Source organism: Falco peregrinus, chromosome 2 (assembly GCF_023634155.1).
Source record: "Falco peregrinus isolate bFalPer1 chromosome 2, bFalPer1.pri, whole genome shotgun sequence".
In the NCBI taxonomy this organism is placed as follows: Eukaryota; Metazoa; Chordata; class Aves; order Falconiformes; family Falconidae; genus Falco; species Falco peregrinus.
The window spans coordinates 27545137-27569743 of record NC_073722.1 but is presented as its reverse complement, the minus strand read 5'-3'; the positions used below and the strand labels follow the sequence as shown (position 1 = coordinate 27569743).

At 40.2% G+C, this 24607-nt stretch overlaps 1 protein-coding gene and 1 long non-coding RNA gene across 2 annotated transcripts; one reads left to right on the top strand and one right to left on the bottom strand.

Moving 5' to 3' along the window:
• Positions 1-935: 935 nt before the first annotated feature.
• Positions 936-3703, bottom strand: LOC114013823 (uncharacterized). The gene is made up of 2 exons (XR_008745908.1): positions 3109-3703; positions 936-1323 (listed from the first exon to the last, which is right to left on the bottom strand). It is a non-coding gene; the product is annotated as an uncharacterized LOC114013823 (long non-coding RNA).
• On the top strand, positions 2288-21405 carry PGM2 (phosphoglucomutase 2). The gene is made up of 14 exons (XM_055796639.1): positions 2288-2434; positions 7049-7216; positions 8089-8195; positions 8523-8607; positions 9867-9950; positions 11402-11595; positions 12723-12912; positions 13611-13708; positions 15596-15776; positions 15900-15993; positions 16822-16951; positions 19511-19700; positions 20341-20474; positions 21006-21405. The coding sequence occupies exons 1-14, from the start codon at positions 2363-2365 to the stop codon at positions 21106-21108; spliced, it is 1830 nt and encodes a 609-aa protein (XP_055652614.1). The 5' UTR covers positions 2288-2362; the 3' UTR covers positions 21109-21405.
• Positions 21406-24607: the final 3202 nt, after the last annotated feature.

Genomic DNA, 24607 nt, shown 5'->3' with positions numbered 1-24607 from the left:
ATACCCGGGGATTCTCCCCCTGCCTCGGCCTGTACTGCAGAGCTGAGCGGGGAAATCCCACCCACTCCTCACAGCTCGCTCTGCAGTTATGTGGCACCTGGCCTAGCTCAGCTTCGGGCAGAGGTTGACAAGATGTAGGGAAAAGCTCCTGAATAGCGAGCGCCTTGCCCTGAAGCTCCAGAGCAGGCTGCTTGTTCCCCGAGTACCTCGGGAAGCTGGTGCTGGGTATCTCGTTATGCAAGAAAGGGAGTTCAGTGTTCTCTGGGCTGTGCTTCTGCCCCAGAAGTTGTAAGAAATCAAACTGGCCAAAGGGGCTTATCTGGCATCTGCAGGGGGTTCCAGCCAAAAGCCAGGCTAAGTGAAATGAACTGTTTACACAGAGCAAAAGCTTGGCAACTCGGGCTTCTCTCAAAGACGCTGTGCTATAAGCTATAATAATTATTCCATCAATGCAGTGTTAACTGTTCTTTAATGCTGGCAGGACGAACACAATCCATTTTCCAGAGCGAAAATCAGCTACCTTTTTTTTTTTTTTTTTTAATTTGGCAGCTGAGGGTGGAGCTGTGCCCAGACAGAGCTGCAGAGGCCAGAGGAGCTGCTGCTGAAGGACGGTTACCCAAGCACTAGGGGTGAGAAAACAGAGATTCCAAAAGCAGCCAAACAACACATTTTTTGCCTGATTTTCTTACTCTTTGGTTCCACTGATCCTTCATCTCAGAGTTTTTCAGAAGGGTATCTTAACAGTTATTTTTACCGATCAGTAGTGCAGATGGATATTGATTAACGTCTCTGCAAGTAATGTGTTGCATTTCTCTTGTTTGTGTGCTTCCTGGCAACATACTGATGAACTTCGAAAGGTTTCCAAATCTCTGTACAAGTCATTACTTGTATGAAAATTTACCCAATTAGTAGTCATTATTCTAACCAGTCATACATGCCATTAATATGTGCTTTAGTATATAAATTATAACACATAGAAATAATATATTTCAGGTCATAACAATGAGCAGCTCCAACCTGAAAGGGTGTAATATATAGAAAACTTATTCACAAATAAACAAAAAGCATTCTTTGATATGGAGAATATATTCACAATACTGAACAAGCTTTTTTTAGGAATGGGATTTTTAGCCCCCAATAGTGGGAATGGAGTTAGCCAACTTCTCACAGCACTGAATAGGGATCATGCAGGATTCATCACGGTAATCTCTGGTCGGGAGGGGCTGTGACACAAGGCCAGGCTGCTGCGTGCTCGCTCAGAATCGGCACGAGTAGAGCGCTGTGATTTCCATAAAGAGCCTCCTGTGGCTGACTGGCCGGCAACTAAAAGAGAAACAGAAGTCGTATTTATTTCTGAAGTCTGAGACTAAATGTTAAAAACAGTTACAGGTGGTTCAGTGAAATATCCCCCTTGCATGCCACTTGGCATGTGCAGAATTCCAGCGTGCTCTGGAGCGAGTGTACGGGACAGAGCAAACCAGGAGGAAAGCTGCAAACGGAGTTTCTCCGGGCTGTTTCCTGCTTGTCTCCAGGTGAATGGAATTCAGGCCTGGTTTTATTATGGGAAGGACTGGCCACACAGTTGTTAGGATGCCAAAAGCCAGACACGGCTAGAAATTGTGATCGGGCCCTTTGTTTTGTCCTTTCCGTACTAGCACCTCCCCCCGTACAGAGTACGGAAGGACGCTGACACGCACCTATGCCCAGAGTGGGTGACTCTGCGTGTTTTGCTGATGATCTTTATCCCAAACCAGCGTCCCGCCGAGGACGTTCCTTTGTTATACCGGCTCCAGAAACAAACCCGAGGAGCCTTCGTGCGGGGCCCGTGCAAAGCCACACTTTTTGCGAACCGCAGTTCCCCCCGCCAGCCGCGCTCGGTCCCGCAGTGCCGCCGGCAGCGCCCGGGCACGCGCCCCGCCCCGCCCCCCCCGGGAGGGGCCGCGCGCTGCCGCCCCACGGGGCCCCGCCGGTGCCGGGCGTCCCGACGGGCCCCCGGGCCGGCCCCGGCTCGCAGGGCTCCGGGGGGTAACGTTCGGCCCCGCGGTGGCACGCAGGGCCCGGCAGATAACACCGCCACAGGCCCCCGGCTCGACAGGGCCCGCAGGCCGGCCCGCCTCCCCGGCGGCTCGGAGCGGGGCGGAAGAGGGGCGGCCCCGGCACGGCCCCGGCCCCGGCACGGCACCGACCCCGGCACCGACCCCGGGCGGGGCGGAGGGGGGGCGGCCCCGGCACGGCCCTGACCCTGACCCTGACCCGGGCGGGCGGGGCGGAGGTGGGGCGGCCCGGCCCGGCGCGGCGCCGGCGGGCGGAGCGGAGCGGAGCGGGCGCGCTGCGGAGAGGGAAGGAGCGGGCCGCCGGCGGCATGGCAGCGCGGGGCTCGGCCGGGGACGCCGCGCTCCGCCGCGCAGCCGAGCAGTGGCTGCTGTGGGACAAGGTGAGGGGCGGCGGGGGCGGTGAGCGGGAGCCGGGCCGGAGGGGGCGCCCCGGCTCCGCAGGGGCTCTGGGGGGCGCAGGCTGGTGCGGTGTCAGGGCGCGGCAGAGGCGCCCGTCCCCTGCGCCCAAGGCCCTGGCGGCGGGGTATGCCGCAGCGGGGGGGGTGCGGCTGCCGGGGCCCGCGGCGCCACCTGTCCGAGCAGCCCCCGCTGCCTCGCAGAAACCCCTGTCGCTGGTCCCTTGGGTACCGCCGCTGTCCCCGGCTTCCAGCTGCACCGAGCTGCTGTTGTGCAGGGGCCCGTGCTGTGCCGTGTCGGGGCAGCCGGTTGCCTTAATTATTAAAGGCAGGAACACGGTGCTGCGTCGTCTGGCTCTCAGTGTTAACAGCTTCCCGGTACCTCCGTATTTTTGTTGATTAAAATACTGTTGCCAAAAGACACGTAGGCATGCTTCAAAACCACTGGAAAATGCAGAATACATGCTCTCCCCGCCCCCCCCCCCCCCCCCCGTAGTGTTGCCCACTGCTTAGTGATCCTTACTTAATAAATTAACTCCTGAATCTTCAACATTATCTAGTCTCATGGTTTTTCTCCCCTTTTCTGTTACGATTTATGAATCCTTTAGCACGTGTTACTTCTCTTCCTGTTAAAATACTTAAACATCTTAAGACTCTACTTTTGTGTCTTCGGTTTTGGTCTTGACAGCTCTATATGCAGAAGTAAACTCCTTGGTTTTTTATATCCCACATGTCTAAAGAAGTGCCTTGCCATAGTGGTGTTCTGGAAATTTTTATGGAGTTGCTTGCAGCTGCAGTTCCTACTGAGATGCAGGCCCACATTCGGTATATGTGGTTTGCGTTTTTTGGTTGGGTTTTTTTGTTGGGTTTTCTTTTTTCTTTTTTGTCCCTGCATGTGAAATTTGTTCCTTTGGCTGTATTGGAACACACTGGCCATTGCCCCTGCTGGGTCACTGTAATGACTGCCCAGGGCTCAGCACTGTACAGTGCTCTCTGGGCTCTGTGCAACCTATGTACTTGTTTGGGAAGGGGTATTCTTCTTATTTCAAGATTATCAATAAAAATATAGAATAATTCTTTTTTTTTTAGTATCCTTTCCAGGTTCTAAAGGACATCACTAGAAATACCTCAAGCTTGTTGTGATTCTTCATTAAAGATCATTCAACTGGTTAACTGATCAGTTACCCAGCTGTTTCTATTAATGATAATGTGGTGCCAAACCAGACCTTCTTTGGGGAATGCTAATGTTATGATGTAAGCTGACAGTAAGCTTTTGTGTCTCCCTGCCCACCCCCCCCCTCCACCCACCCCCCCAGTTTAATTGATTTTGAGAATACAGTCTGGTTTTAAAGGGCCTCTTCTTTCCTTAACTTTTTGACTAACCTTAGTTATATTCCTGTCTTCTGTCCACTCATTTCATTCTCAGCTGGTTATTCCAATTATTTTGTAAAACCCTCTGGAAATGTAATGCAGCATCCCCTATGATATCTTTACTTTTGAAAGGCTAACTCTTTGTTAACGCTTGCGTCTGACTCAGTAATAATTGACTAGTTTGCAATACTCGTTGCTGATTGCTCAAAAATAGTGAGCAATTTTCATTTCTGGGGGAGCTGTTATGGGTTTGTATTAACAGAACAATCCAATATAACCCTTGTCCATTTACTCTGATATTAAAAAAAAAAAAAGTTCTTTTTTTGAAGTGTAGAGATAGGTTAATATTTAATGATGATAAGCTACAAGTTTCTTACATGATAATAGTTTGCAAGAGCAAGCTTTTAAGGCTGAAGATGGTCCTGCTGACTTAACAGGAAATTTCTACCTAGATGATAATTACTGAGCTTGTTACCAAGCTTCATTACAGTAGTAGTGTATTTTTCATTCTTTCTATTATCAATCATAAAATTATGAATAGAAAGTAGCTTATGTTTTTTTAAAAAAATAAAACCTGTTTAGTCAGTAGCAGTCCTTCTACTCTAAAACTTTACGGGGACTCCTACACTGATGAAGCCTCTTTGAGGTCTTCCTGTAGTGTAGATTAAAGTAAATAACTCAAGTGTTACCAGGTGATGTTCAAGCGAGTTGTACTACTGGATATTAACTCTGTATTAAATCATCTGCCACTGCATTTACAGAAATCAATGTTCTCATACTCACATCCAGTTTTATTTGAGAGTAGAAAAAGGGTAACTGAAGAGAACCAACAAGGAAAGCAAAAACCAGCACTTAATTCTACAGATACAACTGGGTTCCTCTTTAGTAGAGATGCTGTGAAGATTTGGTTTTGGCTTTTTATTCTGCTTAAAAAAAGTTTCTGGTTTTTTCCTTAGCTGCATACAATGGCATCATAACAGTCCTAAAATTGAAATGGGAACAGCCTTCTGTACCATTTGAAAAAAAAAAAAAAAAAAAAAGGCAAATACAACCATAAATAATTATAACAGTAATTCTGGAAAAATACTTCTGGTATATTAAACAGACTTGAGCCTAGCTTTTACCTTTTTTGTTTGTTTGTTTTGTGGGGCAGAGGGAAGCAGGGAATAACCCAAACAGCTAAATTAACACAATCAAGTTTTCTCTGGCAAATGATGTGGATTGAAACTGTGAGTCTCGGGCAGCTGCCTGGTACGATCATTTAACCAGACCTGAAAAATTGGAGGATCCCTGTAGTGTTACAGTAGATAGCAAACCTGGGAAATTTCTCTATGGTAGTGAGAGCTACAGGATGTTCCTAGTGTCCAGCTGGCCTTGTGTGCTGGCATTAGAGCTTCTACTCTGTCCAACATATGTTTAAACGTGTGGCATCCTCCTAAAGAGGTGCCTGTTTCAGTGGTGAGAGACAACTCAGGTGCATAGAGCTCATGCAGGGCGGAAAAAAAAGGTGACTAGGCAGCGTACAAAGCCTGATGCAAAAAATGTCATTCAGACTTTACCTATGAGACATAGGCCTGATATTGCAGCAAAAAGTTCACGTCAACTTTTTAACAGCCTAAACTCAGAATAATTATGCTGACCTATATTATTCTATAATAACATAACATTATATATGTTCTTACAGAATATAATTATAATAATACAGAATTTTGTTGAGCCTCCTACGAGGAAATGTCAGTTGCAACGTTCTTGGACTGGTAAATTGGTAATTCTTAAACTGGAAATCAGTAATTATGGGGTACCTAATGGCTTATTGCACCCAGGAAACACGTGGTGGTTTTTTTTCTCATTTAACTTATTCTGCATTATATAGTTTACTCAATAGCATCAAAAGCTCTGAAGCTTTTTGAGTATTTATTTAAATTATGATGTTTGTCCTGCAGCAGGGGGTACACAGGTCAACAATTAGGGCATCCAGACCCTGGTTTCAGTTTGGTGTGCAGAATGCTTACACATTTGTATGCAAGCTCATTCACTTGTTTACTGCAGTTCGTGCTCGGAAGTGTTTTCTGGAGCTGCAGAAAATACTTTTTTGGGTTGGTGGTTTGGTTTTTTTTGCATAGGATGATATGCCTTCCCTTGCTGTAAGCATACCTAGGTCATCCAAGAAATAGTATGGTCTCTGACTTCTGTGAGGTTATTTGCTTGACTAGAAATCAAAGTTTCTATCCATTTGGAAATTATAACCTTTGTACTCCAGTGTAAAGTGTGTGTGATCATGGTGAGTAACCTGTGGAGGATGCTGCCTCTCCACATAACTCTGTTGCCTGGTGGCTGGAGTGTGCCGTCTGTCTGGTTGGCTCCGCTGTTATCCAGAAATCTTCACGTATTCTCTCTTAGTAAGATTGAGAGGCTGGGGATACAGGACTTTGCTAATTCCCAAGTTTGGAAACAGAGAGTTGAGAACAATAAAGAGTAGATACAAGCAATATACTAAGGAAAGCAGTGAGACTTAGAAGGCCTTCGCTGTTCACAGATTAATCTGATGTGGCCTTTTGTCACCACTCTGCACAGCCATTTTATTGAGGAATTCAGCTGTAGTTGCTAGGCTTCCATCCTGAGGGCTGTGCTTGTTTTTACAACCGTTACCTGCACATACACTGCAAATTGTTATCTTTATCTTCTGACCAGTCTGCTTAGTTTTGCTGCTGCCTCTGGTGTTAGCCAGTCTCAGGTCAAGGTTCTGATTTATTATTTTTTTTAGCTCTACTTAGAGAGCTATGGAAGTAACAAATACTTATTAATCATCGGCTTAACTTACTTTTGTATATGTTTAGTGTAGTCTTTGTGTTGTGATGACAAAAGTTCTCTGGAATGTAAAGATGCCTTTTTTTGTTTGTTTTGTTTTTAAAACCAGGCAGTATTAAAATTAAAGGACATCTCGGAAATCTTTTCACTTGCTAAAATGTGATATATACATGTTGCCTTGACAGCAGTGTTAACTTAAGGAGATAAATCTAAAATAAGTAATACTTGAGATTGTACTGACTTAAAATTAGGAAGATGTAGTAGGAGTTCTGGTGTTCTTGAAGTGGTGTGTGATGTTTTGATACTGAAATAACCCAGCACAGAGAATGGGCAAGAAAGTTCTGTTAAGATGCTTAAGGGTATTAAAAACAAACATACAAACAAAACCTGTTCTAGAAAATCTGAATTTTGTGTCTACAGAATCCAAAAACTTCTGCAATAGTGAAGCAACTGCTTGTTGAAGGAAATGCCAGTGAACTGCAGAAATACTTCGGCTCACGGATGGAGTTTGGCACAGCAGGGCTCAGAGCTGCCATGGGAGCAGGAATTTCCCACATGAATGACTTAACTATTATCCAGACAACCCAGGTACTGTGTTCAGCACTTGATCTCACTTAACTGGCTGTATATATAAGCCTCATTTATGACAAGCAAACAGGTATTCTGTGGAAGTACAAGCTTTTTACTATTCCTCCAGTTTTCAGAAGTCATGTAAATAATTATTAGCTGACTGCTGATCTCTGAAAACAAGCAGAGAGGAGGTATTAAGCCATGAAAATAAGTTATTTTCCATATTTGATTTGCAATTGAATTTATACACAGCTACAGTTAAGCTCAAGTGGATCAGTTGGTCCTGATGTAATAACTACCAAAACCCACAAAGGTAGCCAGCATTTGGCTAAGCTTTGTGTATGTTGGAACATAAATTTACGTAAATGCAGTGAAGCTGCATATATATATGTGCATGTAGGTCCTAAAGTAAATCTACCTGGGGAGAGCATAAAAAATCCCCAAAACTTAAATTCCTGCAGCCTGGAGTGGTGGTGTCTCATGCCCTAAACGTGTGTCATTATTAAGAGTGAGATTCAGTAAAAAACAGAGGTTTCAGTTAAAACCTGGAATATTGGCCAGTTCTTCTCTTCCTTGTTTGAGACCTAACACAGCTAAATCATTTATCATAATCCGTGATTCAGACTGATAGTGTTAACTGTTCCTTTCTCGAGTTGGTTCTGAGTTTTGGAAAAGTACTGAAATGCTGTCCAACTCACTGTATTGATTTGAACGTTTCTTATATTTCTCGGTGTTTATTGGTCCTAGACAAACTGAATCCTAATCCAGTTCAGTGAGATGTTATGTGTGCTCACCTTTCTGAGATGTCAACATCTTAGCAATCATCTTAATGCAATGATAGATTAAATATCAAGATTGGGTTAATGAATTGAATTTCTTGTTGTCTTTAGGGATTTTGCAGATACCTTGAGAAGAATTTCAGTGACCTGAAAAAGAGAGGAGTTGTGATTGGTTTTGATGCTCGTGCCCATCTTTCCAGTGGAGGTAGTAGCAAAAGGTACTTTTTAGGATTTAAGTATTTTGTGGGTATCTTATATGATCCATCATAATTTTATATCTGCTTCAACAGTATTTTCTCTTTCTGTAGAGTGAAGCAAGGTAAGGGATTTATAGTATTTTTGTATTCTGTAAATGCCAAAGCAGTTCTTATTGTGCTTTGTCTGTTGGCGATAGTGAGGGAACACATTTAAATTGGGTCTGTATAATGATTTGGGGGTTGTTCATAGGGGTTTAGTTTCTTGGTTTTCTTTTTTAAATCAGAGTGTGAAGCTGTGATTGGTGAGAAAATGAATATATTTCCTAGGCATCTTTTCTTCCTGTTTAGGTTTGCAAGACTTGCTGCTAATACCTTCATCAGCCAAGGAGTTCCAGTTTATCTGTTCTCTGATATAATACCAACTCCTTTTGTGGTAGGCTTCTCTATTATATCTTTTTTTATACACACAGATTCTGTCAGACATCTTGCATTACTTACATTAAGGAAAACTAGACAAACTGCTTTTAACTTTTTAAGCTGGACCTGCTGTGAACCTCTGCGTATTTAGCTATATTTAGTTTACAACATCCACAGCAAGAGAAAGGAAGAAGCTTAGTGGAATGCCAGTGACAGTGGGATGGATGTGTTTGTATTTATTCTGGCTTTCAGGCAGGTTTCTTTCAGAAGACAGCTCGTTGTTTCCAGATTGCTGTGGAGGCTGAAACATACACGCACCGTTAATTTTGTGATTTTTGGTTGGTTTGGTGCTTTGGTTTTGTTTTTCTTTTCGGGGTATTGAATCTAAAGTAGCCTTTTCAAATAGCAGGTGGTTGGAATACAGCAATGTTGCGCCGGGAGGCTCGATGTGACCGCGTTTTCATCATCAGATCACTAGGTGTCAGTCCTCTAAAGCAATAAAGAAAACCCCTACCGCTGCACTAAAAACAAGTTTCTCCCGGTACCAGTTGCTCCAGTAAAGTGCTGCAAACACAACATACCAGGATGAAGACTTGATATGTAGCATACCTGTATCGACAGAAATTTTGGTAGATTTAGGGTCAGATTCTTCACAGTGCAGCTTAAAGCAGTATTGCAAAACTTGGGGTTGATTGCATTGGCTGTTAAATAAAGAGCCAGGAGTAGACTCAAACTGGACTTATGATCACAAACTATGCTATATTTTTCATTCACTCCACCCATGTGGAGCTAATTTGTACAAGAGCTCTCTCCCAAACAATTCTTTTCTGAACCACGATGGAGTAATTGCTCCACGGGCTGCTCTCAAAAGGTAGTGTGGATGAGACTGCTGCAGGTGTAGTTCTCTACCCTGTGCAGACTTCTGTCATTAGCCCAACAGACTTTGCACCCTTAAAGACCTCTGGTATCTCAGGTCATTCCGCATTAGTCGGTTGCCTTCTATAGAAACCCCACTCTAGAGATCCACAAAGCATTTGATACAACACTAAGAATATATATATAAAAGGCAAAATGCACAGGAAAAAGCAAGGACTCAAGTTGTGCCACATGGGGTTTAGCGGAGCAAGTAAAGCTTCTGCTTTAGAGAGTCAGTCTGTAGGAATCATATCCTGGCTTTCTTTTCATTCAACAGTATAGAAGTATTGCATGTGCGTGAGAATAAATAATATAAAATACTTTGCACGTTCCACTTCAGATAACTTTCTCTTGTTACAGCCATACACAGTAACTCATCTGAAGCTTTGTGCTGGAATTATGGTTACCGCTTCTCATAATCCAAAACAAGATAATGGTTACAAGGTATTTCTGTACGATCTACTTTCTGGCTCTTTTTCAAACTTTTTTTTCCACGTAGAGACGCTAATATTATTGTGTATATCCTATCATCATATAGACCAAATTAGAAGAGATCAAACTATCAATGAGATGTATGTATTTAAAGCTAGTAGCATGTTACACTAATGACATAATTAAAATCTTAGTTCTAAAAAGCAGTACTTTTTGTACTTTGGAACACTTTAAAATATTAACTGACCTCTTTTCAAAAGCATTAATCACTTTTCCAGTTCATGATTTTAAAAGATGTCTTTAGTTTTACAAACACAGAGAATTAAAAATGTGTGAAATCTAATGAGTTGCTTGTACAAAGCATTTTTAATAAATTCCATTAATTTTTTGTAGCACTTTTTTTTTTTTTTTTTTTTTTGGCGCTAAATGATACAGTTACCGGTGTGACTTTTTTTCTATGACAGAAATCTGCATTCCACTGGAAAAGACATGGCTGAGCTGCCTGTCTGCCAGTCACCCATAGCTGGACTAGTCATATACAGACAGTTTCCAAAATACAAAAATTGAAATTGGGAGATCTTTTTTTGTCAGCTTAATAGAAAAACAAGGCATTAGCAGGAATAATTTCTTGCTGTCTCTCCCTTCAGAACTTCATGTCTCTTTAAAATTGCTTTGTAAAATATTTTGTGTATTGATCTTGATAGCTTGTTTGGATGCTTTATCAACTACTTTTTTCATCAATTTCATTTTTTCTTAATTTTTGATATTTGGGTTACATATGTACATGGCCAGTTGCTTTTTTAAAATCTGTGGTCTGTAAACCATCAATAGAAGGAAGTGTGCAAACAACTGTCAAAAAGTAAAACATAGGAAATATACCTCTTTCTAGATGTGTAAACAATTATCAAAAAGGAGAAGACTACAAGTAATGAACATCTTGACACTTAGTTGAATTTGTGCTTGCTGTTGTGGCAATACTGCTGCTGCAGGCAACTGCAAAATTTTTGTGCCTATCTCCTTAATTTTTTTTTGGTGGGAAATGTGTTTCAATTTTGCACTTTTTTCCTCTTAAAAATTCTTCAATATATAATGATTATACCTAAAAATCTGGAAGAAGGTATATGAAATAGCATAGGCAAGTTATCAATCCCAAGCCTGGCAGACAGGCTGATACTGGAATCTTTTCAGTAAATGAGCTGGGTCTTGTTTTGTGTTCCATTATGGATTTTGATATCTTCTGATTTAAAAAAAAAAAAAAAGAAAAAGGCAGCTGTTTAATAGAACAAAAATGGGATGTGAGAGGAAACATTGAGAATATGAACAGGGGAATACTCTTGGTATAATTCAGCCTAATTTACTGTAATGCTTTACCGAGGGTAGTGCACTTTAGCCAACAAAAGAAATAACAGTGCTATCCTACAATATTAATGACCAAATATTCCCTTACCCTATTTATTATTTAGGTTTACTGGGAAAATGGTGCTCAGATCATTTCCCCTCATGACAAAGGAATTTCTCAGGCTATTGAGGAGAACCAAGAGCCGTGGTCTCAGGCTTGGGATGACAAACTGATTGACAGCAGCCTACTACTTCATGATCCATATGCCATGGTCAATAAGGAGTATTTCAAAGACATACAGAAACAGTGCTTTCACAGGTAACCGGTGTTAACTCCGTTAAGAGTATGGGTTTTTCCATCTAGTTCAAATTGATGGAAGTCAGGGCGGCCATTATCCTGCCATGATCCAGTTCTGTCTGTGCCTTCTTGTCACCTTTTGTGGTAGCACTGGCAGCTGCATGCTGACATAGTAAGCCAGTTCATATAGGTGGCCTGGCAGAAATCTAACCCAGCAAAGTGAGCAAGGTTCTGATTATATCATCTCCCTGTATGTGCATGACCATGCATCGACCGAGTGCCACAGCAAGACTAGGGCTATGTTGTGCACCTGGGGCTGCGCTGACGCTGACAGTCCAACAGTCTTAAAATGGGCTGCTAAGAGCGAAGGTGAACCAGGCTGTTAAGCCAGTTCTGGAAGGAGGTCTTGCTCTGTCATTGTAGCCTTGTGTGTGCTCCTGGTGACCTTGGGCACCTTGCATGAGCCTATTCCTGTCACTTGCTCAGTAAAACTTTACTCAGCAAAATCAAGTGCATGTTTTATTTTATGATTAACTCGTAGGATCAGTTTATGGATTAGGCGAGCAGCAACCTGTTAATCTGCTTATTTACATCAAAATTTTAACCACCAGTAACCGTGTTCTTACTCTTACTAAAAACATAGTCAGGATTACTAGAAAGTTTGGTCTATGTGAGAAATTATGCTGCATTTTCAGAATAGGAGTTGAATGTCTCCTTAGGAGTTTCCATGCATGTTCTACAGTGTCAGGAATGCACTTCGTAAAACAGTGCGCTCAAATGAAGCATGCTGCTGTCGGTCCACTGTGATCACAGTCTTTGGAGCTGATTTAAATGCCAGAGTTGGGGATGAAGAGTCTTATTAGGCAGTTGTATTTGTTTTCCACTCACCTCCTTTGAGGTTTGTGCAGTGTACTGTCTTACTCCAGTGATTTGCACATACCAGGACACTAGATACCAAGAGTGACTCATATCGCTGAAAAATGAGGCATAAGCCAGTTTTCAAGCAATTACCTTTAAAATCTGACCTTTTTAGTGTATAATTTTAACAGTGATATAGAATACTGTATTGTATCGGTTTCTGAACATAATCAATTTTCTGCAGAATATTCTTCCGTATCCAAGTTAACTGTTAATGTGTTTTATTTCAGGAATATAAACAAGGAAACAAACCTGAAATTTGTTCATACTTCTGTGCATGGCGTAGGTCATAAATTTGTGCAGCTGGCCTTCAAGGCATTTGACCTTAGCCCTCCTTTTGCTGTTCCAGAGCAGAAGGATCCTGATCCAGAATTTCCCACAGTAAAGTACCCAAATCCTGAAGAAGGCAAAGGTGTTTTGGTAAATAGAATTTTTTTTTTAATAGTTCCAATGTATTTCAAATAACGTATCCTTTCTGCCAGTAGTCATGGCTATAAATATTGGTTGATGGTCTATTTTGTTTCTGTTTTCATAGCCTTACATTTAGTGAAGAGTTAGCTGGTATCCTTTCATTGAAATTTTTAACTTTTTGAACCACTTGGGAAGTAATTATCTGTAACTTTAAACTAATTTGTTCTGTGCTCTAACAGAATTGGCAGCATCTGCACGTAGAACAAAGTGATTCAGTTCCTTTTAAAAAATAAAATAATAACAATAAGATCTTCACAGTTGGTTTTGAGAAATTTCTACAATTTACATCTGAAATACAAAGACTAAATTGTTCTGATTCTTCACCAGGAGGCAGCAGGGGAAGTCCTGACAGGTCATTAGAATTTTGGCTGCAAGTATTTCTGCTACACACTGTTACTGAAGGATCTTGTTGAATCTAAATAGTGTTTGACTCAGGCTGAAGAAGTGGAATGATCTAGGTGAAGTTAAATATCCTGACTGTGCTCTACTGCTGCCAGGCTTGAAATTTACTTTTTTGTAGAGACACATCATGATTTTGGGTGTTTGAGATTAAATAAATGGGGAAAATTATTTAAAAACTATAAAGAAAGTGAAAATGTTATTTGGGAGTATTAACACTCATCTCATCTTGCTTACCACTTTTCTAGACATTGTCTTTTGCTTTGGCTGAAAAAGATGGGGCAAAAATAATTTTAGCAAATGATCCTGATGCTGATCGACTTGCAGTGGCAGAGAAACAAGAGAGGTATGGTAATAAAGAATTGCAAGCCATTTACATTTTTTACCTAAAGGCTAGGTTCATTTGGGGGATTTTTGATACCTGTGTTGCAGAGGAAGATAAATAGTCACATTAGTCAATTTTGGACTGAAAACGTGTAGAAATGAGAGAGGACTGTATGAAGCAGACCACAGTGGGGGCAGCAGGTGAAATGATGATTAATATTAGATACTGTACAGAAGCCTGAATAAATACTTGACACTTGCGGTACTTGAGGCATGCACAGAAGCACATGAATTGTTGTGATTGTGCTATAGCTTTTTAAAGGTAGGTTTTCAGGTAGGAATTTTTCACCCAAGACTGATGAATGTTCTTTTATTCTATGCTTATTAAATAATTACTTGAATATTCAGGAGAACCTTTATATAGTTTGCTGATAATCTCAGGAATAGGGAACATCTCTTGTTTTTTCATGCGTTCCTTCTTTCTCAATACTGTTAGACCAGACGTTTTTCTAATCAGATGGTTTAGGCCTCTCTCACTCAGTTCCCCATTTCTATGCATTCACATCCAGTGATTGTGGATGATGCAAATATTTGAACCTCTATCAGCTACACAAATTCCAAAAACCCAGTAAAAGGACACAATGCCAAATACCCATTTTGCTCACCAGATAATACTTTTTGATCTTGTAGCAGCTTCAAAGGTGGCAGTGTTTTCTTTGGGGTTTTGGGTCTTTTTCTAACTCATTAGCCTCACAGCATGAACTAAGGAGGCTTTTCTGCCATTTGAAGAGGAATGGGCTGATTGGACTCTGCTTGGACAGTGGTAGCTGGAATATCTTTATTTTAATATTTTTGTCCTGTGCCAGCCTCAGCTGGCAATTCACCATTGAGGAAAAAGCATTAAAAGCTTCAGTTTATGCTAGTTATGATGGGTTAAAACAGTTTTTGTCTAAAAACTTACAGCTATCAGAGGCTTGAAGAGGGGATGTTAGTTTATTGTATTTATCACCACTGAGAGCATCGTGCTCTCATTCTGCTACCTCTTTGCTAATTGTGTAGCCAGTCTTAGTTGTCTCCTAACTTCCAGTCCTGCGTCCTTCTCTCAGACTTTTCCTTTAGCTGTTCATACACTAATTGAATATATTAATACAGGCTTCTACAGTATCTGTACTTCTTCTTTGACAGAAACTCCTGCTAGAGCACAGTCTCTTAGAGCTCTTACACTAAGTTGTCACTTTGCATTGCTTTGTGCCTGTTGGCATCAATAAATGCAGGAGACTGAGTCTGCTTCTCTTTCACAACAGGTACTGTTTCTGTAGGTCTTGATGTCTGTCAGTTTGGCAGTGTCTTTGTCCCCTTTTGTGACTGGGAATTTCTGGGTAATTTTGACATCCATCTTTCTTTTTTTCCTTCCATTTTTCTTGTTCTAGCAACATGTCAATGTTAATTTTTTTTTTCACCCATTTGAGGTTTTTTCCAATCTTCTCAATGACCATTGATGTATTTGTGATTATATATAAAAGCATTTGTCACAGAGTCAACTAAAAGTACTGATCTTGAGAACTGTATTTTTGTGTCTCTGTGCTTGTCTTAATCACGGATTTTATAATTTGCTGAATATTTTTGTTTTACAAAAATATGCTGGAAATAGCATTGTTTCATCTTTTGATAAATTCAAAAGCTGGTATGTATTATGGAGGACAAAGGTAACCACTTCATAAATTTTTGGGGAGGAATTTTTTTTTTTTGGTCAAAATGAACACATGACACCTTGTTACTGGTACTTGGATTTCAGGTGCAGTTGTTTGTTAGTATTCATGTATGCAAGAACCAATAGATTATTTTTTTTTTTCCTCCAGTATTATCCTTTGAATTCATACACTTTGTTTATTTTTTTTCCTCTCTCCAGTGGTGAATGGAAAGTGTTTTCTGGAAATGAGCTGGGAGCTCTTTTAGGCTGGTGGATCTTCACTTGCTGGAAAAATCACAATAGGGATACTTGTGCCATTAAAGATGTCTACATGTTATCCAGTACTGTTTCTTCCAAAATCCTGAGAGCAATTGCACTAAAGGAAGGTTTTCACTTTGAGGTAAGCAACGTTACACGTTATTCCATATTCTTTTATACGCTTTCCTACGCAGTGTCATATCTTTGTAAAACATTACTTTTATTTCTAATGCCTTTCTTTTCCCACCCCTCCTCACTGCTGTAGGAAACACTGACAGGTTTCAAGTGGATGGGCAACCGTGCCAAACAGCTCATGGACCAGGGAAAAGCTGTTCTTTTTGCATTTGAGGAGGCTATAGGTATGAAACGGAATGTTATATTCTGGTATCCTGTAAAATAGTGAAAGTAGTCCTGCTGCAAAAACTGCCAATGTAACGGTGCCCTCAGCACAATAGGTCTATTTCCAGTGAGTAATCAATAATCATCCATTTGGCTGATCGATTTTACTAGTTTTAATCCTGTGTATCTCGGCTTAGCACAGAGTATGATGATGTGAGGAGCTAGATGTATATACCTTCAGTAGCATAGCTATGTAGACTTGGACTGAAAACGCTCTGCAAGGTATTTTAAAAAAAACAAACACACATTTTTCAGACTTCAGGTTGAGTCTGTTTACCTGACATTTTTCAGCTGATTTTAAATGTGAATAAAAAGTAAAAAAAATCTCCCAAATTATACTTGTAAACTGGAAAGCCATGAACAAAAGCTGTGAATTCATTAGAAGGAAACGAAAGCTATAATGCTATTTTTGGAGTATGTCAGTACCTGAAAACCAGGGAAAATGTGATTAATTTTACAGATGATTACTGGTGCTACCATGTAAGGGTAATCACATTTGAGACAAAGTGCTATACTTGTTTTGTTCCTGCAGTATGGCATTTCTTTTTAACGAGAGCTTCAAAAATGCTCAGGAGCATCTAGCATTGACACAAATCTGTCTCTAGCTTGAAATTCCATTAAATGCCTTGCTTGTCAAAATTAACACTTTCTGTTTAACTATAAAATGTCTGTACTATGGTAGTGTGCATTTCTCCTTTAAAAGATGTTGGGTTTATTAACTCCCCATCCCCATTTTATCTTATTTTCTTATAAAAATATATCAAATATATATAATTTTCTTTGTTTAGGATATATGTGCTGTCCTGCTGTTCTGGACAAAGATGGTGTCAGCGCTGCTGTTATAACTGCAGAGATGGCTAGCTTTTTGGCAACCAGGAATTTGTCTTTGTCTCAGCAGCTGAAAGCTGTCTATGATGAGTGAGTTCTCTTAGAATTGTTTAATTTTCAGATTTTCTCCATTCCATGTACTGGGGTTAATAGGGACTCACTAGCAAGCTATAGTATAGGAAGAAATAAAAATTGGGTTCTTGCAGTATTAACACAATTGTGTGTTAATAGTAATTTTCTAGAAAGCGCTCCTGCCTCATGAATATATTTATGACTTTATCTTGTGTCATTTTAAGGTATTTTAAAAATAATAGTATTACCTTACTAATTCCCTATTAGTTAATGAGATTTTTGAGGTGGTTTTGTTTGCTTGTCTGAAAGGTTTTTCCCTTTTGGGAAGTTCTGCTCTTGGGTCCTTTTACAGAAGATTGGCCTGGGTTTTGGCCAGTAGTATTACTGTGTTGTGGACATCACAGTGTCGCCAGCTGCTTCAATGTGCCAGATGCACAAAATTGTTGATTGCAGAATGGGTCTAAGTACCTCTGGCATATTTATGCTACTCATAGAAGCCAGCTTGCTTCTGTCCTGCTTGCAGGGCTACTTGTGATTAAATTAATTCTAGTTGGCTCTAAAATTAAGCTTTTTATGATGATAATCTGTCCTTTTTTTTTTTTTTTAATGGATAGTAGATGTTGGTGGTTGTTTCTGCACGTGAATGAGATTTGAGCTGATTATGCAGAAGTGCTGTGACTGTTTTGCCATAACTATTGGCCATATATGGCAGGGTATCCCTTTGAGAGCTTTTAATACAAGGCACTGCTTTTCTTTTGTTCTTAATGTTTTCATAGACCTACAGAAATCAATAGCAAAGATGACTACTGGATTTCATGGGACAGACAGTGGTTTTTGTGGGGAGTTTGGGTTGTTTGTTTTAAAGGAGGGAGCAGCACAAGCTGGTTGATACTCTCCACCTCTTTGTGTCTCAGATGCTAACGAAGGAGTGGTGGAACCTGCAGAGACTCATGGAAGACTCCAGCCTTGGTGCTGCTTGTTTTACCAATCCTCAGAACTCATTTGCATGCAGCACTAGCCATGCTTGTTTAAGAAGGAGTCAAGTGGGAAACACTTGCTAACACACTACATAAATAAATTGTAGGATTTATTAGCTGTTGTATGCGGCAGAAGTTTAGGTGTGTTCAAGAAACAGTAATATAAATGCATGGAAGAGGAATGCATACCTAGAGCTGCAAATATATCATCTGACATGAGAAATCCCTTAAGTACTGGTAGCTGGAAGTGTATATTCAAAGAATTATCCTTCTCTGGCTTGCACTTTTTTTTTTAATACTCATTCAGTAAACACCTCCTTCAGGTTGCCCTCAGAATATTTGACGGAGTGGAACTTTCTGTGTCACAGTGCCACTCTTTACGTAACTACTGAAGAGGACTCTAAAAGTCAGAGCTTATTTAGCATAAAAGCAGTCTGTAGATGTACCTGAAAGATGTCACTGCACATAGTCATAGTCACTCTTTGTGGAAAACCTACATAACAGGGAAGGATACAAATCTGCCTTGATTTGATGCTTGATAACTAGAACTGGAGAAGGGGGTCTTGTTTTGTTTTGGGGGGTCGTTTTCTGTGCGTTTGATTTTGTTGTTTGTTTGTGGCTAATACAGAGTTGCAGTTTTCTACTCCTTACTCCTTTATTCTTTGTCAGATTTGTCTTGTGGGTTGCTGTTGAAATAGAAGAAACTCTACTCTGGGTTGTGGAGGTATAGAAGGGGGATCTTTTCTCAAGGAAACAAATGCAGATTGGGAAAAGGACACTGTCCTAGCAGGCTCATCGCTTCTTTCAATTATAGGATAGGTTTTGGTAATTCCCTTGCTGGATCGTCAAGACGGATTTAACAGTTATTGATCTTCAAGATGTCCATTTGGGTATAAACATGACTCCGTTAGGGAACCGTTCAGGTTTCTAGCATGAACATCCTGAATGAAAGATTCTGCCCTTCAGATTTTCTCTGGCAACCAGGATATAATCATCAAGTGTTGCTCTTTAGTAAGAGTTCAATTAAACGACCAGTCTAGGTTTGTATGATTTTCAACTACATGCTGTTCTGAAAAGTCAGTGTTAGCAGGTCATTTGTCTTTGATGCAGATTCTGCATCGTATTACCCGGCAGCAAACAGAGAAGGTAAAGAGACAATGTTCTTTTAACAGTTTGGTTTAGTAGAAACACTTTAATGGGAGAGCAGCTTCTGAAGTGGCATTGGAAAAAACAGTCTAGGATTTGTTTTCCTTGGAGAAGGTCAGCTGTCAAAGCAGCTGTTTAGATGTAGTCTGTTCTCTTCCTCTGATGGTTAGATGTCTTCAAGGCAATGATGACATCTTTTTTTCTTCTCATTTAGCAGTAAAATTTCTTATTTTTAATCATTAAAAGGAAAAGCTTTCTGCACAGAAGTTTCTTTATGTATAATAGGACAATTAAGCTGTTGAGGCCTTTTTAAAATGGTAAGGGGGTGAACTGATGCTGCAGTTGGGTGACTAGGAGTATAGATTCTTGCTTTATAGAAGGTTGTGTAATGTGTATGGTGTACAACTCTTAAGAAGAACACTGCTTCTTCAATTCATTAGTATTGTCTTCACAGATATGGCTTCCATGTTACCAAAGCTTCATATTTCATCTGCCATGATCCTAAAGTTATTCAACAGCTTTTTGACAACCTCAGAAATTTTGATGGAAAAAACACATATCCAAAATCTTGTGGTAGATTTAAAGTTTCTGGAATAAGGGATCTAACTACTGGGTATGACAGCAGCCAGCCAGATCAAAAGGCTGTAAGTATATTTTTTAAAAAATTATATATAAACCATATAAGTATGTATATACATATATAAAAAAATGTATGAATGAAAAACTCTTAACATTATGTTACATTCTGAGTCTTAAAACAAGTTAGATTGGGATAATTGTTTTGCCTTGGTGGGAGGAAATGAAGGTTTGGGGAGAGTGGGAGGGTTGGGGTTTTTTGATTGTTTTGTGGTGGTTTTCCTCTCCAAGTTGACAGTCTGTAAAGGGCGGTAAGAAGATCTTGCTACAGCAATCTTGCATTATTTTCTTTAAAGTGCAACTAAAATTCTCTGTGGAGATGTGGCTTGGTTTCTTTAGTTTTCCACAATCCGTGTTTCTTTTCCTCCTGAGAAATGCCATCACAGAGCAATTTCTATTTGCAGTAAAAATGTTGACTAGACTTGAAGTGAGCTACCTAGAAGTAATATGCTGCTACCAGATTCTAGGTTGAGGGTAAGGCTGTCATTTGCCTATTGTGGTCTCAAGACCACGATGATGAAGAAAACAGAACAAAGCTTAATTTTAGCTGATCCTTTAGTGATATGACATCAAGTCATCCGTTTTGTCTTGAATTTGTTATATGCAGTCACTGTCCAAGCTTCTAAAAATTATTCATACTATTTATAGATACTTCCCACTAGTAAAAGTAGCCAAATGATAACATTCACTTTTGCTAATGGAGGAGTGGCCACAATGCGAACAAGTGGGACGGAACCAAAGATCAAATACTATTCTGAACTTTGTGCACCACCTGGAAACAGGTATTGTCACGTACAGCAGTGAATTCTGTGTAATATGGGGCTGTGTGGCTTTTTGGTATTGTTTTGGTGGGGAAGAGGCTCTCTGTGATCAAGTAGTATTACTACAGTCATTATTTAAAGCTTTATGCAAATGCATTCCCTCAATTCTGCAAAATTTGTTGATGCCTTCTTGTCACTGAAATCCCTTTGAACTTGGTTTCACATTCAGTAAAAACAAGAATCAAGAAAAACATTCTGCCTTAAATGGAATTAAATACATTCACTCTCTTTTTACATACACGGTTGCTTTAAACTTATATAAAAGTGTTCTAATGTATTTTAAACTGGTTTATGTTTAGTAATTATATCCTTGAATGATAGCCTTATTTTCATTACATAAGTTAATAAATACTTATCTTTAAGACTATATGATTTCCAAGGCTTTCTCACAGATGAAAATTAACCTGAAAATACTATTATAAGTATAAAAGTTACATTTCTAATCACAGACATCTAGTAACAGAATGTATTTGTGTGGATTTTGTTTCTCAGTGATGTTGAAAAGCTGAAGAAGGAACTAGATGAATTGGTCAACGCTCTTGAAAAACACTTCTTTCAACCAGAAAAAAATAATCTTCAACGAAAGACTGAGTAAAATAGCAATATTACTACCTTCACTGATTTTTACAGCATTATAAGTGCATTATTTAAGAAATAAGGATTTTTAGGACCAAACATCTGAGAACTCAAACTAAAAAGACTTCTGCTTTTATTAAGAGTTATTCTGGGTTCTCTTGGATCTAGTATCTTATGTTGGAAGGAAAGTACCTTTACCCTTAAAGGACCAAAAAACCCCAATCAGTTGAACTGAAAGCTTTATGAACTAAAAGTTGACTGCAAATATATTTCAATCAAAACTTGTTTTAATTAAATATTATAAGTAATATCCTGATTTCTGAAATGCAGCCTGTTTTGTGGGGACTTTTATTTCTCTTCTGTGACTGTAATCTTACAATACTATGCAATTTTACCTAGCTTTAGATTTACAAAGCAAGTTTTTCTGTTAACAAGAAGTAATGAAAGCCTGAGGTGAGACTTTGATAAACTTGGGGCAAATGTTTCAGAAACAGTGATCTTTCTTGGGGATTTTGGCCCAAATAAACAAGAAACTAACAGTGAATTTGCAGAAGGTCTGCTTGGTGTGGGACTATGCATCATAAACCAGGTTAGAGATACTAAGTGTACTAAACTGCCTTTTAATACCATGGACATACTAAGATAATGTTTCTACATACAGCAGGTTTCTGTTGCCTCTTTGAATTAAACATAATTAGTTCAATACATACCCAAATCTCAGAGCCTGTTATACTGTATGCTACCATGACTTGGTGTGCGTAACTCTGCATGTCTAATTTAGAGCAGAAGTTTCCATTTTATTGCATGCTATTGTCTGCATTTGCAGAGCCTGAGAGGGTTATTTGGAGGTTAGCATTTGACTTTAATACAAGGGGTTTCTGCATTTTCAGTACTTGTTTGGGATATCAGTGTAGCTCTAACAGCCCCAGTACTTCTTGGGTAAAGAAAGCTCTTTGCCAGAATTGCTTCTGGTATCCCATGGAGAATGACTAGTTGCCAGACCAAGCATAGGTCAAGTTTAGCAAATTATTCATGAAATAACAAACTTGCTATTCTGTCCCCAGTAAATACTAGCTTACTGTGTTAGCTAAGATGGTAAGCAATGAACACTGGATGCCTGCTTTTACCTTAAAGACCTCAGAGATACCATCGGAGGATGCATGGAAAGGAGTAGTCCCTGCATTCTGTGGCTGTCGCATCTGTTTTTCTCGGCTGTGCAGAGCCAAAGGCAGTATCTAAATCATGCATATTGAGGTCCATCTGTGTGGCATAGAAAATTAACCTCAAAATAATGTAATAAGAAGGGAACTGAGGAAACAGAATATGCTATTTATCAAATCCTAGTCCTTTAAGAATAAAACTAAAAAGATGGGTTACTAGTTTGTGCAGAAAGTGCTTGCGCACACCTTCCGCTTTTCTGCTGCCATTTCTCTTATACTAAACCAAAGATGAGACAGTTTTTTATTGATACGTGTTTGTTTGGTGCCTTGAATAGTGCAGTCCTTACTCTTAAATAGGACCCTAGAGGTTACTGAATGTAGTAGTAACTGTGAAGAGAATCTCAATATTGACTTCAGTGCAGTCAGCTTTGTCACACTGGATGAAACTTCTGCACCTATAAACTCCCACTGTCCTTTCCTTCTGAAAAGAAATTTTAAGAACTAATTAAAGGCTTAAATTAAATACATAGCAATTTAGACTTTTTTTCTTGCATGTTAAGTGTGCTAAACCAGTGCATTTGGCATGTTCTAAACCTGAACTGATGCTCAAAAGGAAAGTAGAACTACTTAAGACACTGAGATAGATTGATCACCAGTCCCTTTCCACTTGACCTTGTGGCAGAAAAGTCTATTAATCTGGGGTGGGGTGGTGGTTCTAAATAAAGAAACTTTTTTACAATGAAATCTGAAGGCAATGTTACCAGTCTTAAAATGTTGGGGTTAGTAATCTTATCTTCGTCCCTGGAAGTATTTTGAGAGTTCAAAGTCCAACTCATGCCTTATCATCTAGAGCTAAGATGGGGAGGGATTTCAAGACCATCCATAAGAGGAGGGCATGAAAACAAGGATCTATTATTAAGGAATTAAAATGACAACTTTAGGTTTTTGCATAGTCCAAATCTGAAGTACTTATCAATAGTAGATGTTACCTTGTTCTATTTCCTCTGCTTCCTCAGTACCTGGGAGGCCTGGAATAATAGGTGTGTGGTACAAATTTGTGAGACCAAGTATAAGATGGTGCTGAGACATCACAGAAAAAAGCATGCACCTGGGGTTCTGAGGTTTCTGTGATGTTTCAATGTGGCAAGAGCTAAGAAGAGAAATCAAGCAGGAATCCTACCCACTGCTCCCTAACCCTGCTATTGCAAAGGTTCCTCTTTTCTTCTTTCCCTGCCCCTCAGCACGTGAGGTCCTGCTTTCCTTCATTTGTGATGAGGCAGCAGGGAGATGCTGAAAGAAGAAGGTAAGGGGTAAGATTAAATTGAGATAACATGTGGAGATTGCATCCTCCTGTGCTCAAGTAGGAGAACAATGCTGAAAGGAAATAGCTCCCATGTGCTATTGCTCTTTTACACATTGATTAAAAGATCAAGAGGATGAGAAGCAGAGTGGAAGATTGGGGCACGTGATTCTCCAAACTTTACCTTAATTTGTTCACTCTGCCATTCCCAGCAAGACCCTTTCTATGTGGAACATCCTGCCTTGAAGGAATGCTGCCTTTTGGGTGTGTGGGATAACTGTTGATGCAAGGTGTCATGTTCAGCTGCAGCATCAGTTCTGGCAGAATTAGGAAAAGGATGAAGCTTGCAGGAGAAAAGGAATCAGGTTTGCTATCTGTAAATTATGACTGACTTACATTCACAACCAGAGCTACATACTTGTTATAAATGCAGAACTTTAAGGCTTTAATTTTCTTCCCAGAACTCAAGTTCTCTATCCTTGTTATTTTCAATACAACTTTAAGATTGCACTGGTTATGCAGCTGGGTGTGGGGAAAGAACCTCTTGAAAAGCTTAAGAAATTTCTCTGCGTCATGATGGGAGTGATGCATGTGCCATCTGTATTCAGCTATGACTTGTTTCACTCTGCATGCAGATGCAGTTGGTTCTTCAAGGAATAGCACTCTTTATCTGGTGGCATTGGGCTTTTTGGCTTCTGGGTAGTAATCTGCTGCAGCAAATCACTCTGTCACTACTGGCCTGGCACATACACTCCTGACTGTCTGTGCCTGTCTCTAGCCCAGAGTCAAGTTGCGGGGAGGAGGAGGAGAGACAGGCACGTGGTCCCCAGAATAGAGGAAGGGGCCTTATTTCAATGTACTGGCTACATGAGAAATGGGAGGATGAATGTTGGGATTTTGCTAATGATTCCTCTCTCTAGGAAATCTGTCTGTGTTCAGCCTTAGCCAAGTCTGCCAAGGTGCTTCACGGTTGAGGGGTGCTAAGGAGAACTGGACAACCTGGTCTATCCCTCACATTCCTGTGACAGGCTGGGTTTCTGCTGAGCTGTTGCCATTAT

Bases quoted from the DNA above. Each gene is read 5' to 3' on its own strand.
- PGM2 (XM_055796639.1), top strand. From the start codon at position 2,363: ATGGCAGCGCGGGGCTCGGCCGGGGACGCCGCGCTCCGCCGCGCAGCC. The intron at 2,435-7,048 runs GTGAGGGGCGGC...TTGTGTCTACAG, and splicing joins AGTGGCTGCTGTGGGACAAG to AATCCAAAAACTTCTGCAAT. The intron at 8,196-8,522 runs GTACTTTTTAGG...CTTCCTGTTTAG, and splicing joins AGTGGAGGTAGTAGCAAAAG to GTTTGCAAGACTTGCTGCTA.